This window comes from Penicillium odoratum (assembly GCF_028828045.1).
Source record: "Penicillium odoratum strain IBT 22623 chromosome Unknown utg000005l_segment0_segment0, whole genome shotgun sequence".
In the NCBI taxonomy this organism is placed as follows: Eukaryota; Fungi; Ascomycota; class Eurotiomycetes; order Eurotiales; family Aspergillaceae; genus Penicillium; species Penicillium odoratum.
Window position 1 is genome coordinate 6,633,568 of NW_026643147.1, and position 15,016 is coordinate 6,648,583.

The 15,016-nt window shown below is 48.7% G+C and overlaps 7 protein-coding genes across 7 annotated transcripts; 2 read left to right on the forward strand and 5 right to left on the reverse strand.

Moving 5' to 3' along the window:
• Nucleotides 1-41: 41 nt before the first annotated feature.
• N7520_008075 (glutathione S-transferase family protein) lies at nucleotides 42-901 on the reverse strand (the record flags this gene model as incomplete). The annotated part of the gene is made up of 3 exons (XM_057142009.1): nucleotides 42-666; nucleotides 716-769; nucleotides 822-901. 3 exons carry the CDS (start codon nucleotides 899-901, stop codon nucleotides 42-44), a joined length of 759 nt encoding a protein of 252 aa, XP_056996015.1.
• Nucleotides 902-1,148: 247 nt separating this feature from the next.
• N7520_008076 (uncharacterized protein) lies at nucleotides 1,149-1,948 on the reverse strand (the record flags this gene model as incomplete). The annotated part of the gene is made up of 2 exons (XM_057142010.1): nucleotides 1,149-1,523; nucleotides 1,586-1,948. The coding sequence occupies 2 exons, from the start codon at nucleotides 1,946-1,948 to the stop codon at nucleotides 1,149-1,151; spliced, it is 738 nt and encodes a 245-aa protein (XP_056996016.1).
• Nucleotides 1,949-2,749: 801 nt separating this feature from the next.
• On the reverse strand, nucleotides 2,750-4,279 carry stm1 (uncharacterized protein; the record flags this gene model as incomplete). Its single annotated transcript, XM_057142011.1, has 5 exons — nucleotides 2,750-3,383; nucleotides 3,585-3,714; nucleotides 3,817-3,993; nucleotides 4,136-4,154; nucleotides 4,259-4,279. The coding sequence occupies 5 exons, from the start codon at nucleotides 4,277-4,279 to the stop codon at nucleotides 2,750-2,752; spliced, it is 981 nt and encodes a 326-aa protein (XP_056996017.1).
• A 576-nt stretch (nucleotides 4,280-4,855) lies between these two features.
• On the reverse strand, nucleotides 4,856-6,332 carry N7520_008078 (bZIP transcription factor; the record flags this gene model as incomplete). Its single annotated transcript, XM_057142012.1, has 4 exons — nucleotides 4,856-5,142; nucleotides 5,224-5,691; nucleotides 5,759-5,975; nucleotides 6,150-6,332. 4 exons carry the CDS (start codon nucleotides 6,330-6,332, stop codon nucleotides 4,856-4,858), a joined length of 1,155 nt encoding a protein of 384 aa, XP_056996018.1.
• A 5,046-nt stretch (nucleotides 6,333-11,378) lies between these two features.
• N7520_008079 (uncharacterized protein) lies at nucleotides 11,379-11,756 on the forward strand (the record flags this gene model as incomplete). Its single annotated transcript, XM_057142013.1, has 1 exon — nucleotides 11,379-11,756. The coding sequence occupies one exon, from the start codon at nucleotides 11,379-11,381 to the stop codon at nucleotides 11,754-11,756; it is 378 nt and encodes a 125-aa protein (XP_056996019.1).
• A 407-nt stretch (nucleotides 11,757-12,163) lies between these two features.
• Nucleotides 12,164-13,385, forward strand: pex19 (putative peroxisomal membrane protein receptor Pex19; the record flags this gene model as incomplete). The annotated part of the gene is made up of 3 exons (XM_057142014.1): nucleotides 12,164-12,332; nucleotides 12,408-13,213; nucleotides 13,263-13,385. The coding sequence occupies 3 exons, from the start codon at nucleotides 12,164-12,166 to the stop codon at nucleotides 13,383-13,385; spliced, it is 1,098 nt and encodes a 365-aa protein (XP_056996020.1).
• Nucleotides 13,386-13,593: 208 nt separating this feature from the next.
• N7520_008081 (uncharacterized protein) lies at nucleotides 13,594-14,457 on the reverse strand (the record flags this gene model as incomplete). The annotated part of the gene is made up of 3 exons (XM_057142015.1): nucleotides 13,594-13,766; nucleotides 13,835-14,257; nucleotides 14,397-14,457. The coding sequence occupies 3 exons, from the start codon at nucleotides 14,455-14,457 to the stop codon at nucleotides 13,594-13,596; spliced, it is 657 nt and encodes a 218-aa protein (XP_056996021.1).
• Nucleotides 14,458-15,016: the final 559 nt, after the last annotated feature.

Genomic DNA, 15,016 nt, shown 5'->3' on the forward strand with positions numbered 1-15,016 from the left:
TCACTGGAATTTCCACTTTACTCTTTCTTTCATAGTATAATTTAGACTTTACTCTTCGCATCATCCTTCATTCCCTGCTGAATCCAGGATCGACCCTGAGCGGCCGCCTTCTCCATGGCTGCCTTATCCTTCAGCAGCTCCTTAATGGTATGCGGGGAAGGAACATGGCGTCCCTTCTCCACACCTTCACGCTGAGCCATAAGCTCTTCCCACGCCTTTAGGTTGGGGAATTCATCAATATCTATTCCTGGCCACCCAGCGGCGGCCACCCATCCCCAGTGTGAGATATCGGCAATGGAGACGTGATCACCAACCAAATACCCGGACTTGGACTTGGCGAGGTGCTTGTCGAGCACGCCATATAGTCGGCGGGTTTCATTAACGTATCGGGTCACACCATACTCAATGTGCTCAGGTGCATAGCGTGCAAAGTGGTTTGCCTGACCTTGCATGGGTCCAACACCAGCATTCTGGAAGAAGAGCCAATTGGTCATTTCGTAGTGCTCGCGGGTGCCCTTGGGGAAGGAGATCTTGTACTCGGTGTCATATTGCTCCACCAGGTACTGCAAGATACCACCGGACTCGAACAGGTTGATCTTTTGCCCATCTTCGAACTCGTCGGTCAGAGCGGGAATTCGGCCATTGGGGTTAATCTCAAGGAACCAGCTATGCGCCTATTAGTTTATGATGAGGTCATTGGCATGGTGGTACATACTCCTCCTTTTGTGTGTTCTTGGAAATATCAATTTTCTCAACCTTGTAAGGCAATCTGTGAAGCTGTTAGAAACGTATGGATTTACATGGTCAAGAAAGTCTCCTACCCAAGCTCCTCCAAAGCAATAGAGATCTTGATCCCGTTAGGGGTCTGAGCCGTGTAGAGGGTGATATCAGGGCGAGTCATGATAGATGAATGAAGCTGTTCAAATGCTATTTCTGAAGAACTAAATCTTGAGTTGGCGGAATGGGCGGGGTTTAAATGGATTCCCCCACTTGGATTTATAATCGTCCAACCTTTAACGGGAACATTCGAATGTATACATGAGTAAGCTACCTGTAAACGGCATTATCGGGACCCGAATACACAAGCTATTAGCATGAATTATTAATCTTCAATTATTTCCTCCACTCTAATTTAGTTGACGAATAACTTATGCTGTAGCGCCATTAACCTTCACGACTTGTCCAGACATCCAGCTGCTATCCTTCCCACACAAGAATGCCATAACCGACGCGATCTCCTCCGGCTCTCCAATGCGATTGAAAGGATTAGACCCAGCAATTGCCTTGAGGACATATTCCGGCTTTCCCTCAAGGAAAAGCTTAGTACTTGTCGGACCAGGAGCGATCGCATTGACCAAGATACCCCTCCGCCCAAGATCCTTAGCAAGAACGCGGGAAATCTGCTCAATAGCACCCTTTGTCGAAACATAGAGAAGATAACCAGGATCAATGCCGGATACATGATTGAGAGTACTAGAAACGAAAATAATGCGCCCTCCAGACGGCATGTGTTTTGTGGCTTTCTATAGATAATCAGCGCCAGCGCCTTCAAAATGTTTCATAGAAACATAGTAAGCTGACATACCTGTGCCAAAAAGTATGGTCCCTTAACCATCAGATCATAGAAATTATCAAAGTCCTCTTCTGTGGTATTATCCAGACCTTTCATAGCAAGGATTCCCGCGTTGGGGATGAGGATATCAATTTTTCCGAATCTGGCTACTGTTGCGTCGACCAGATGGTCTAGATCTGATAGCTTGGAGGCGTCGGCCTGGACGGCCAGAGCGCGGTCGGCACCGATTTGCTCAACCACTTCATTAGCTGCCGTGGAGTCAGAACGATAGTTGATGACTATGCTGGCACCTTCGCTAGCAAGGCGGATGGCAGTTGCTCTGCCGATTCCCTGGGAGGAGCCAGTGATCAAGGCGACTTTTCCGGATAGAGACATTGTGGGTTATTGTGAATGCCAAGGTTCTGTGTTATTGTGATGAGGAATTGTAGTGGAATGAACAAATTGTTTACTTGACTCAATGTTCTTTTATATTTGAGTCTTTAATGGCTTCAAATAAACCCGTTGACCGTTGATAAACCCGGCTAGAGAGTGACATTCAAATCACTTAGAAACCGGTCTCCGGGCCTTGGGCCGGTAATCCTCTTAAAGCCGAGGCCAAGACATAATCGTAAGACAGTAAAAGCTCTAGACTGGCCTATCCAATTTACACATGCATAGACCTCATTTGAAATTCAGTTCATCCAATTCACGTTTGTTTGCACATGTTAAAGCAGTAGACACAAGACACAGCCAAGACAGTCACCCTTAGATAGATATCATGGATCAAGAGATTGAAAGGCAAGGTTGTGGCATATTTTTAGAGCGCGGCCCAGAACACAAAAAGATTAAAAACACAAACCGATTTCTTCATTTCATTTCAACAGCCTTCAATTGTCTGCAAGCTTGAACTCCATTTCTCCCCCCAATCACGACAAGTCCCGTATAAACGAAAATAGGAAGAAATCCAACACACATAGAGCATCAGTTGAGGATTTCCATGGACCACAGACCACGAACAAGAGATAGAATCACCACATCCCTTCTTCTACGAAGAAAACAGGGAAAACGGGCACTAGAGGGGAAGAAAATAGAGGAGCAAAGCAAAAAATCAAAGGTTGGTTCTGGGCTGCAGTTTCGTTTCCCATTTTAATTCAGCACTGGGGCGAGATGAGAAGGGGGCACGATGGTGGGGAAGATTTAGTTGCCGCCCAGGCTGGGGAAGTTCTTCTCGTCGACGGTAGGGCCGGCGGGGGCCTTGGCACCGCCACGGGCACCACGGGGAGCAGCAGCAGCGCCGCCGCGAGGAGCACCAGAGGCAGCACCACGGGGGGCACCACCACGGGGACCACCGCGAGCGGGGCGGTCACCACGGGGAGCGCGGTCGCCACCACGGGCACCACCACGAGCGGGACGGTCACCACGGGGACCGTTGGAGGGGCCGGAGCGGGGCTGCTCAACGAAGCGCATGTCGACGTCAAGGAAGTTCTTCTCCTTGCGCTGCTTCTCACGCTGCTTCTTCTCGGCGGTGGGGGCAATGTAGGCGGCCTCACCCTCTTCGCGCTTCAGCTCGGTGGCAGCGGCCCACTTCTTGTCGGCCTTGGTGCCCTCGTTGGCGGCACGGACAGGCTTAGCAGCCAGGCTGTCACGGGCGGCCTTCTCGGCGAGGTAGTCGTCGTAAGACTTGGACTTGTCGGCCTCCTCGACCTCCTCGGCGGGGGTCTGGGGCTCCTTCTCGTCATCCTTGGCGATGGTCTCGCCAACACGCTCATCGTCCCAGGTCTTCTCACCGGATTCGCCACCCCAGCCCTGCTGGACCTGCTTGCGAGTGTCGCTGTAATCAAAAACACCTGTTAGTTATGCTGTGCTGTAGAATCAAGCTCTATTCGCCACACCCCGCATCGGCAGAGCGATTGGATCTATCTTTTCATCATCATCTCATCTTCTTCTCCCTCTCCGATCGTCTGTTGATGGTGTGTGGCTTGACTATACTTGGACGGAATCATCTCAAAAAGAGAAAACAAGGGTCGCTTACGTCTGACCAGTGCGGGACTGGCGGTCACCGCGGGGAGGGCGGTTGCCACGGGGGCGAGAGGTCTGTCCCTCGGCCTCCTCGGTGGGCTTGGAGCGGTTGTTGTTGCGGCCAGCGTTGCGGTCGCGGAAGGCTATAGAGGGCAAGCTTGTCAGCTTCCGATGCTTCCTATCAAGCTTTCCCCACACTTCATCGACCCCACCATCGCTTCACGGATCGATCGATTTTCACATACCAGCTTCGTTGCCAGCGGTCACACGGCCTCCACGGCGGTTCTCGGAGCGAGGAGCGGCAGCAGGGGCGGCGGGAGCCTCCTTGGGGGCATCACGCTTGCCAACGCGGGGAGCGGGACGGTCGACGGCCCGGGCGGGGGGAGGAGCAGGTCTGCTGGGGTCGAGCTCGGGGTCATTACCTAGAGGATCAGAAGAAGACTGCGTTAGCTTGAGATGAACTTTGGAAGCTTGGAGATGCTCTCAAATGAGGGGCGGGTTCCCGACCATGAAATCATGGAAACGGAATACGCGGGATCTCATAGTGCAGCAAGTTTCACATACCGAGGAGCTCGTAGAGGTTCTATTTCGAGCAAAAAAAGCAAGACGCAACAAAGTTAGCCAAAGCGCTTGCTATAAGAGCGCAATTGTGTCGCAGGACAGAGCTCCGCCCACGATTCAGCGTACCTTAGACCGGACGTCAACCATGACGCCTGGTGTTGCGGAGTTCCTTCCGGCGCGGAAGGCACTCAACGATCACTAGGATGTATTAAAGGTAGGCACAAGGCAGAACCTCAACAGATCCAGCCTCTTAGATTGATAGTGATTGAAGGGGTGTTGTCTTAGGAAGGGAAGGTTGAGGGTTTGTGGTGCAGCACGAATCCGGTTAGGCGCCATTTACTAAGCGAATCAGGCTAGGGCTTAGGGTATCATGGCGTCACTAGATGGCATCATACATTCTACAACTCAATGACTTCCCTGTCGTTTTTAGACGTTGAATGACTTTTTTCTGCCTCGATTATGCAGGAAGGGGGCTTTGTATTCCATGGTACAATGTACAACCCGATGGTATCAAAATTTCATAATCAAAAACCACAAAGAATCCCAACTATCAACGCCTGGCAATGCTTCGAAAATGAAGAACTTTTTGGAAAAGCCAACCAATGTAACCCAACCAGAACCCGTCAATACTTTTTTTCTTTTCTCCTCTTCCCTCGCTCAGAAATGTAATGGGCTTGGTTTTCCAAACATAATAAAACCTCGTCAACCGAAAAGATGCATCGCTTAGTTGCGGGAATTGTTTTGCTCATAGTTGAACGGCGTTGGAAAATGCATGCTTGCACTGAGGCCGAACGGATCAGCATCCAGCATCGGTTCATACTGACCGAGTAGCTGGTTGGCACTTCCGAAGTCTCCGGGCGTTCCGTCCCCGCCGGCGGGAGGATTGAATCCAGACATGTTATGCGAGCCGGAAGCAACCGATTGTGGTGTGAACCCGGGCACGTATGATGTATTCACTGAGCCGTCTTGGTCTTCATCCACCATGTCAGCTTGTGCATCATATTCTTGTTCTGTTCAATTTGGTCAGCCATGCTCTTTTTACGTTCGCATTTTCTTCTTTCAATGCGATTGGTTCTAGAATAATAACTCACCCAATTGATCATAATGCTTCTGGAATGGAGATGGGTAGTATGCGGCTGCAACCCGCTGCTGGCCACGCGGCACTCCCCGTAGCTTCGGTTCATTTGGATCCGCCTGTGGCATACTTATGGCCGGCGGCGAGGTCTGATTGTTGTAAGCCCTCGGTTGAGGCAGCAGCTGCGGACGACCAGTCCCTTGCTGGTCAGCGGGGGACATGCCCTGGAAGCCAAAGCCAGGAGACTTGGCATGCGACGGTGATGATACATGAGATGTCGGCGTAGGTTGGAACTGTGGTGACGACACTCCATACCCCTCACGCTGCGACATGGCAAATGCATCAGGCTTGGAGGCGATGCCAGGATGCCGCTGCGTGGGCCGAGGCCCTGTGGGACCCGGCGGCTTAGGTGGCATGGGTGTGGTCTTGGGCTGTGCACCTGGGGCCCCAGTCTTAATCCGTAACTCAGCTTGTACATCAATGCCTGGAGTCCGGGGTTAGCTCGGAAGCGGGGGTGGAATGCAACGCCGACGCAAGGGGGTGGTCCATACCTTTCTCTAACAGGATCCGCTCCAGTAAGGAGTTCTTATACCGCAGCATCAGACATTCATCGGCGGCACTGCGATGACTCTGTTGAAGGCTCTGCAGGGACTCTTCATTGCGCTTGATGGTAGTCTCCAGCTGCCGGATATACTCCGTGCGACGTTCACGGAAAGCAGCTTGGGCCTGTCTATTGCGCTGCTTCCGTTCCTCGGAAGTGGCGTAGATCTAAAAAAGCACGTTAATAAAAATACAAGATAAGGTCATGGTGGATAGGATAAAACATCCGGGGGGAACCCATAGGCCAAACAAAAAGAATGATAAGGTAGGATCGAAGATAAATAAAAGAGGGAATGCGGGGCCCCGGATTATTGCATCAACAAGGCAAAAGATGTTACGTACAGGTTTCCGACCACCTTTTCGCTTTTGAGTCTGTGCAGGGTCTTGTGTCAGGGCTTCGACCTCTGGATCTGGCGTTGACACCGTCGAACTGATAGAGCCATCTAGCGTAGGTTCGGTCTTTGGCACAACAGAGTCCATGACCATGTCATTCTGATCATGAGAGGCCTCGACCATAGAGACCATTGGATTGAAGTCCCTCAGTTTCTCTTACTTAACGAAGATCACGTCTTCCGCAACACGGACCAAGAGGGATATTCGTTTCTCCCTCCCGCCGAACCACGGGCTTAAAGACCGGCAGAGAGGGACAAAAAAGAAATCAGAAACAAACGCAGGAACCGCGCGGCTCGGCGGTTATCGAATGAACGAGTAAGAAGAGAGTGACATAAAAGAAATTGAAATTATGAGAAAGGAAGAGTCAGAGAATTGAGATAAACGGGGAAACGGGGCGGAGAGGAGAAGAAATGTGAGTAAAACGATTGAGTAAAAACCGAATAATAATATTGTTCAAAAGGGTCAGACGAGAGGGGCTCGCGTACTAGTTTGGTTTGACTTTTTTTTTCTTTTTTTTCTCTTTTTTTTCGCTTTTCGCCTTCGCAACCATGAATGGGTCTGACGGCACGGGTCCACCATAAGTCCTCACACTGGTTGTTGCTTGAATGGATCAAGTCTCTCAAGTTCCTTAGTGGTCATACGAGTGGGTTAAGGAGTTCTATGTGGGGAATAGAAAAAAAAAAAGAAAAAACCTGCCACGCATATTCTAGGGGGATGCAGGTATTAGTTCCGCGGAGAATCACGAATAGTTACATGGAACATATACATCAACTATGTGGTATGTTTATTGGTATGAGGTACTTTGAAAAAATCGAGTTGCCTGAGCCGATATCGGAGTTGCCCGTCAAGTTGTCGCGCTTTCCGCCCTATGCTTGTTCAGTTCACCGTGGTGTTCAGGGGCGAAAATTTTCATTTAAGCTGTAAAAGCTAGTTGGCCATTAGTTCCTTTTCCTTGGAAAGGAAGGTCTGGGCACCGATCTAGGCAGGTCATTAGAGAAAAAGAAAAAAAGGTCCTCGGGTGCCTTGACCCTTGGGATCACGCGGACCAGACCACGTTCTTGGCCCCCCTTGTACGGAGTACCCATGATGCAATATTGGACGCGTTACAGATTTTTCCGACTTCCGAGCTCGTCTAGTTGGACCGATTGGTACATGGTTGCAACTCGTATCCAATCCACTTAAACCATTGGGAATCCCCGGGTTGTGTAAAGGACTGTACAGAGCACCTTGATTCAAGTTCAATTAGCCAATCCTTGAATCCGGGGTATTGTTTAATGATCAGGTCAGATCAGATCAGATCTTAGGAAAGAAAAACACATCAGATGTGGGCATATGCAGAACATGAAATGGGCTCGGCGATCGGCCTTCGGTTCCCCACTAAAAAAGTCACATGGTGGGATCAAACAACATAAACTTGAACCATGCCGAAAGTCAACACCCAACCTGCCTCACTCACTGTGCGCTTGTTAAAAGGACTCGAGAATGTCATAAATAATCGCAGAGAGCGGTTGGATCACCCTACTCGTCAATGGGATTCGGTTGTTTTCCCACTTGTAACCTTGAACGCCTTCCAATACTACGTTAATGCCGAATGAAGATAGCTCACAGCACTCTCAACATTCGTGGTTCAAAACTAGTCTGAGAGCAACCGCTAGTAAGATCGTAGACTATCGACTGAAGATTAAATTAGAAACTGGTCTTCAGTTTGAAATCTTTGCTCCACTAGATAAACCTGCTTGTATGCAGCAACCAGTCCGATTCATTTGATCAGAGATACAAATGGTTTCGAGTCAAATGCATACAGTGCCCACGTTAAAGGCCTCGGAGGTGACGTTTATGAGGCAGCCGAATACGTCTGTTTAAGTCATAAGTCCACTGTCTTTTCTTTGCGGGCCCGTTCGATCTTTTCCTTTATATTCCTCGCAAACAAGCCACGCGCTTGGGACATTGGGTGGCTGATACGTATAAGCGAGCTCCCATCGGAGATGACACTCCCAGCTCCGCATCCCCATTTGATAGTCTGAGTCTGGCACTTGTAAGCTTCGTACATGACACCGCTATTTTTCACCCTTCTTAGCTTTTCCATCTCCCCTAAACACGGCTTCACTTTCCCTCTCAAGATGCCATTTACCCTATGGTAGAAATGGACTTCAAACACCTCTAGATTCTCATTCGCCTCACCCATAGCTTGTATTCCATCTAGCCACGCATGTTGGATGTAATTGGTTTTATCGTTTTCGAAGTTTCCGCGCGGCATTTTCAACAAATTTGCGAGATTCGGGGTATCGATGTAAATCCGAATATGAGTGAGTGAAGTGAATGTTGTCCCTAGAGCATTCCATAGTTCATCATATTTTGCTTTACTCTGACGTGACATATGTGGTTGAGCATCCACATTCAGTTGCCACTGAAGGGTTAGACGTCGGATGGTGGGAAGAGCTAGAGAGGGTATTTGGTTGGGGAAAGTAGTGCATAGATCTCTGTGGTGTCCAAAACGAAATTCGTTGGTGGCGTAGAGAACCCGCAGGCTTTCAAGATATCTTCTTTTGCAGTAGTATCATTATAGGAGTATTTCTTCCAACCATACGTAGAATCGATGGTAGAAAGTATAACTCACCCTTTCCAACATGAGAATAACATCCCATAATCAATGCACATTTCCCAAAACTTTGCAGTACCGGACCCATTCCCCACTACACCTTGTTCCCCTACACATTGGTCTCAGTCTATTCTCTCGAAATGCGCATAGCAAACAAATGAATAAATATCCCATCTTTTCTTTCCTTTCACCCAGTCACACTGGTAGTGCAAGGAGCGGTCTCCGAAAAGAATCTCATAGGTGATAAACCGGATTTCGGGGGGAAGGAGGGTAAAGAATGAGCTTTGGGACTCAGGGTGGATGGAAGATAGAGAGGGATAGGGCTTCTTTTGAACTTGACGAAAAATGGATGCAGGGTTTTTTTTTCAATCTTCGCTTTTCCTCTCTTCATATTTGAAATGCTGCAGGGTGTTCTTCACTCTTTGCTGGCCTACTTAAATTAGTATTCAAGCGGTTGAAATTGTGGTAATTGAAAAGTGTTTAATTACTTCTCCCTAGATGCCGTGAAAGAAGTGACAAGGGCATGACTCAGGTAAAGGTTGAAACTTGATGAAAGAGGAGATGCACTAAAGAGCTTAAGACACGTAAGTATGTATTGCAGTGGTATGAAAAGAGATGAAATAGAAAGAGCAGATTCAACGTGAAGCCACTAGCCTTAGTGCTTACTCCATGAGATCACATGACTTCATTAGGTATTCTCCATATCTCATCGGCAGAATTCAAAGGTCAATACTGGTGTCTAAGTGGCCAGTGTAGTATGAACTTGGGAAAAGACCTGGAAGGGCAAGCTTTGGCGAGAAAAAGCAGCATTCTCTGCACTCATTGGTGCGACCGGTTTCCAACACCCATCATACCTACTTAAATGCTAATATTTCAGCCCTAGTGGAGCTCCCAATTGCCAGATTGATAACTTAGCGGGACAAGAGATGGCTGCCCCACATTTACTCTCCTTATACCTCAATGCTTCAAAATTGTACCTTTAATTTGCACGGCACATGCCATGGTCAAGGCCAGCAACTTGTCTGGCCACACATCTTACCTAATGGCTGAGTGCAGGTGCCACGAGAAGGAGTATTTCAGATCGAAAACAGGAATCTAAAGACTGTCCACTTCCCATCAGCTGAGAGGGTCATTGCGGCGGTCGCGACCGTAAAGCGGCGCTCATCCATTTCTCGCCCGGGCGACAAGAAAAAGTGACATCTAGATACAAATTGCAGTGCAAGTGCACCCTGCTCCACTACCAAATGCTCGATTCATCATAACTATGACCTATCAGTTCTCTTTGGCGCTAAATATTCTTCGAAATCTAATTTTCAATGCCACTTCGTTTTGCAGTGTGGGTATAAACCTCACCCTCACGACTTTCAACTATACAGCCAAGACTAGCTAGCATTAATAGCGCCAAGGCTGACACGCATTCAACTGGGTGAAATGGTGGAGGGGGCAATCATACAAAGTGGGATTTTCCACGCTCACAAGCTGACCTTCAACAACCTTTCACTATTACACACTCTGATATCCTCTATCCTCCACTACCAATAAGTCTCTTTCAAGTTATTCCTCGCTCGCAAAATCTCGAAGATGCCAAAGGTTTCATTCAACTCTGAATCTTCCAATCTTTGCTCTGCGACACTGACAACCTCTAACCTAGAGTGACATCCAAGTCGGTTGGTTCATTACCAGCATTGGCGACTTCGCCGGTGAACAAAAAGTCATTGCGATCAACTTCCCCAAGTACCAAGTGGCCGATGGGTCATGGGTAAACTGGGAAAATATTTTGGGATACAGACAAGGGGTCTGATGATATGGAGGCTTTTGGGAAGTGAGTAGCCTGACGGGACTAAGGAAAGAGGAAACCCAGATAGCGCTATATTCTAGTTTCGCATTTTTCAGCATCGAATTTCCAGCATTTTCTAATGCCAGTGAAGTTGAGAGATGAAATTTTCGAATGCTAGCATCGGTAGAACTACAAGACCCTAGGTGAACGAAGGATCCCTTCCGTCCATGCATTACATTCAAGTTGATAGGGTGATGGATTGCTTCACTATTATTTGCCCAACACATACGACCATAGCGTGTAGAGAACGGGACCTCCCGTCCGCTCAGCCGTACTTAAGCCGCACGCTGGTAGGTTAGTAGTATGGGGTCCAATCACATGCGAATACCTGGTGTATGTCCGTGTTCACTAATCTTTTTTATTCGTTGGGGAAACTCCTACCCTTCAGACCCTTCACCTGAATGCCCTGCATACCACCATCTTGCACCTGAATATCTGCACAGCCCTGAAGCGCTGACGTCGCCTTCCCCTTCCGTGCTGACCTTTTCCTTGTAGGTGCGTTGTCACCGTCACAACGGTTTGGTCTGGTCTAGGCTACGTAGTAAGACTAATAAAAGATGCTTAGATGAGCTATACATTGGTTCCGTGATGTTCTTCTATTATCGTTGAGATTAATATCCATAAGCCATGCTTCTTTATTCCACATTTAGATAATCTCCTTAACAGAAGAGGGTAGACATTCCCTTTAGTTCTGCAGCTAGCTACACTGCAAGCTTAATGGTCTTTGAAACTTGTCCAAGTCATGTCACGAGTACACCGGTATTTGAAAGATGATGCAGAACAATACTCCGAGAACAATGACCCTGAGCCATGCTCACCTGGAAGCGCATTCTACCTGCCCCAGTCCCTGCCTTGCCCATCCAGAACTTGCACCGTCACCAAATCTACGAATTGGCGTAGATGCAGACCGGCCTTTCGCACACCTAGCCAGACAGAAAAGCTTGGTAAGACAGCACAGCCTGCTCGGAAAACGCAGCAGGAACCAGAGGAAAGACATGTTCCTGAGATTTCTGATATCCAGCACGTGCTATCCGATGTTAATCTCGAATTCTCGGAGCTCAAGCAACTAGCAAAATCGCGCACGGCAACCCAAGCTCACTACACGGCGGCCTGGACCTAGATTGATTTGGTTGAACGGATTCTCAAGCATCCATTAGCCAGCTGTAAGCAGGACGAGTACATTATCGCTACCTGACCTGCTCGATCAATGAAATCCTCAGTCAGGAGCTTTTCCAAGAAAACGAAAGACTGATATTCCATGCAAAGAACATGAGTGGGATCAGTCCCATTAAGCCGGCGGTCTCTAGGAACTGTTTCCTATTCCTAGTTTATGGGAATATATTGTTGAATGAATACTTACATGCACCATTTTATGATAAGGGGTCACTCCAACATTTGAATCTTCCATACATTGAACCGAGGTCGTCGCAGATCGGCGATTCGTTTGCCCGTTCCCCCCGCCAAAAGTCACATGTAAACTTCCCCATGTTTCTGTTCTCCACTCAACATCCATCAGCATAGTCAACAATGGCGAGTGCTTCTGGCTCAGATCTGCGGGAGGGTACAACCTTACCTGCCACCGACATTCCCGCATCTGAACAGCCCATTGCGCAAACACCTGCGGAGCCCTCCCAGAAGAAGCAGGCCGATCACGGCGAGGACGACGATGATGACTCCGATCTAGACGATTTGGATGGTACAGCCTACACCCCCTTCCATCCTGTTTTTCTATCTCTAAAGTACCGGAAACTAATAAGATGTTGTCCCGTAGACGTCCTAGACGATTTTTCCAAACCTAAGCCTGTACCTGCACCTGCGCCGCCCGCCCCCGCTCCCGCAGCCGAGGCCCCAGCGGGTGATTTCGACGAAGATGCATTCCTCAAGCAATTGGAACAAGACATGGCAAACATGATGTCGAATCCGGGCGCGATGCCTATGGACCCCAATCTCGCCTCGGTAGAAGAGGGTGCTGATCTTTTTGCGAAACAGCTGGGAGACAGCGGGATTGAACCAGGGGATTTCTTGAAACAGTTATTAGCTGATGTGATGGCTGAAGAAAAGAACGGTGCCGGTGCGAAGGCAACGCCTAGTGATACCACACCGGCACATACATCTGCTGATACTGGAGCGTCGGGGTCTGGTGAACAACCGACTGAGTCTTTCAATGATGCGATTCAGCGTACTATGGAGCGTATGAAGCACTCTGGTGATCGTGCTACGGAGGCTGCGACTGAAGATGATGGGTTGTCGGATGATATGATAGCGCAGTTGCTTAAGGCGATGGAAGCTGGAGCGGCTGGTGCAGGTGATGACGGGGATTTGTCGAAGATGTTTATGGGTATGATGGAGCAGCTATCTAATAAGGAGATGCTCTACGAGCCTATGAAGGAGCTGGATGGGAAGTTTGCGCCTTGGATTGAGAAGAATAAGGTGGATGGCAAGGTCCCTGCTGAGGATATGGCGCGGTACGAGACGCAGGCCAAGGTTGTGGGGCAGATTGTGCGGAAATTCGAGGAGACAGGGTACTCTGACGATGATCCGAAGTGTCGGGAGTATGTGTGGGAGCGGATGCAAGAGGTGAGTCTTTCGCGGGTGACTTGGTGGAACTTGTTTAACTGGTTTATAGATGCAAGCTGCTGGCAGTCCGCCAGAGGAGCTGATTTCGAATCCTTTGATGGACATGGGTGATCTAGGAGGCGCTGGAGCTGCAGCTGCAGCTGGCGGAGTCCCTGATTGTCCACAGCAATGAAGAGTTAGAGAGGGTTGATGAAGATAAATACCATCATTGACTAGCTCTGTACTGTACATATACAACCATATCTGATACCCTGATTATGTACTCCGATATATCCACAGATGATTAACACTGGCTCATGGGCCATATCCATAAAAACACCATCCCATGCAATGACAATAGACGCTCACAAAAACATAAATATCCACAAATAGAACATTCCTCACGACATATCCATATCCTGACTTTCATAAGAAGGCGCAGGCTCAGGCAATGTCATAAAAATATCATCATACTCATCATCACTGAAAGAACCATGTTGATTCTCAGTCTCCTTCATAGCCATCTCCATAGCCTCTTCCTGAGAAATAAACTCATCAAAAGCACGATCATCCTCTACAAGAAAGTCAGCCAAAGACCCCTCAAGAGTAATAAGCAAATAGAAAAAGAACTTTAGAACATACCAGGAAGCATATCATTATTATCCTCCTCCTCAAGTTCACCCTCACCCTGCATCGGCACAATATCCCTCGCCATAGACTCTTCCCACCTCCGCTTGTCAGCAAGGTAATCGGCATGCATCATCTGCTCCCCACGAGCCTCAAACCGGCCCTCCTCACGGTCATTCCGCACGCGATTCATAAACATCTTTCGGGTCTTCGACCGCGCAAGCGATGCAGAGCTCTTCATCGGATTAGCCACCTGCGCCGCGTAGCGGTCCGCGAACTTGGTAGCGCGCGCAGACGGAGAAGGCGAGGTAGGAGACATGGTTGCGTTAGGGGAGAAGTTGAATGTGGGAAAGGATGGAGGCGCAGATGCAGGCGCGCGGAATTGTGATTGTGCTTGGGATTGGGTATCATTTTGTAGAGAGAAGGTCGGGAATGCGACTGGCGAGAAGAGGTTGTGGTTCTGGTTCTGGTTCTGATGGTGTGCGGAGGGCTTTTGGTGTCCTGCGCGTGTGGGGGGAGCCCATTGTCCATGGGGGAGTTGCGATGTTGGAGTTGCGGAGTCCTAGTGGGGATGGACGCGTTGGTGTGTAGTAGGAGGTTTGGCGGAAGGGTGTGGATGGGGATTGAGTTGCGAACATAGTGGGTGGTGAGTGGGTTTCGTTCCCGTGGTTCGGATGTGGAAGTATGTTGTGGTTTGTCCAAGTCCGGGGGTTTGGGTTTGATTTAGTAGATGATGTGAAGGAGAATGGGGATTGGATTGGACATTTAAATGGGGATGAAGGCTGGGAGTCGATTGGATCGCGACGCGCATTCCACGTGAAGAGGCGCGGCACGTCAGACCACTGCTTGGAATGTTGATCGTGATTATCTCGATGCCATCTGATAACATGTTCACTTAATAATTGTTTTAAGATCTACTACATAATTGCATACTGTGTCAACCCTATTGTAAATTTTTATTTTCTAGCTGGTGTTCCTCAGCAATTTGTGAAAATCTGACTCTGGTAAGACATGTCTGAAGTGAAGCGGATTCAAAGGTCTCACGTCCGAATAAATAACAGCATTAATCTCAATCATACCTGTACATTTAGCCCTAATCTATCCTGGCTCAACCGAATATTTGACTCAAGACTATGTGGCCTGATCAGGTAAAACGGGATGAATGCAAAACAGCAGTTTGGATGTACGCCTAACAGT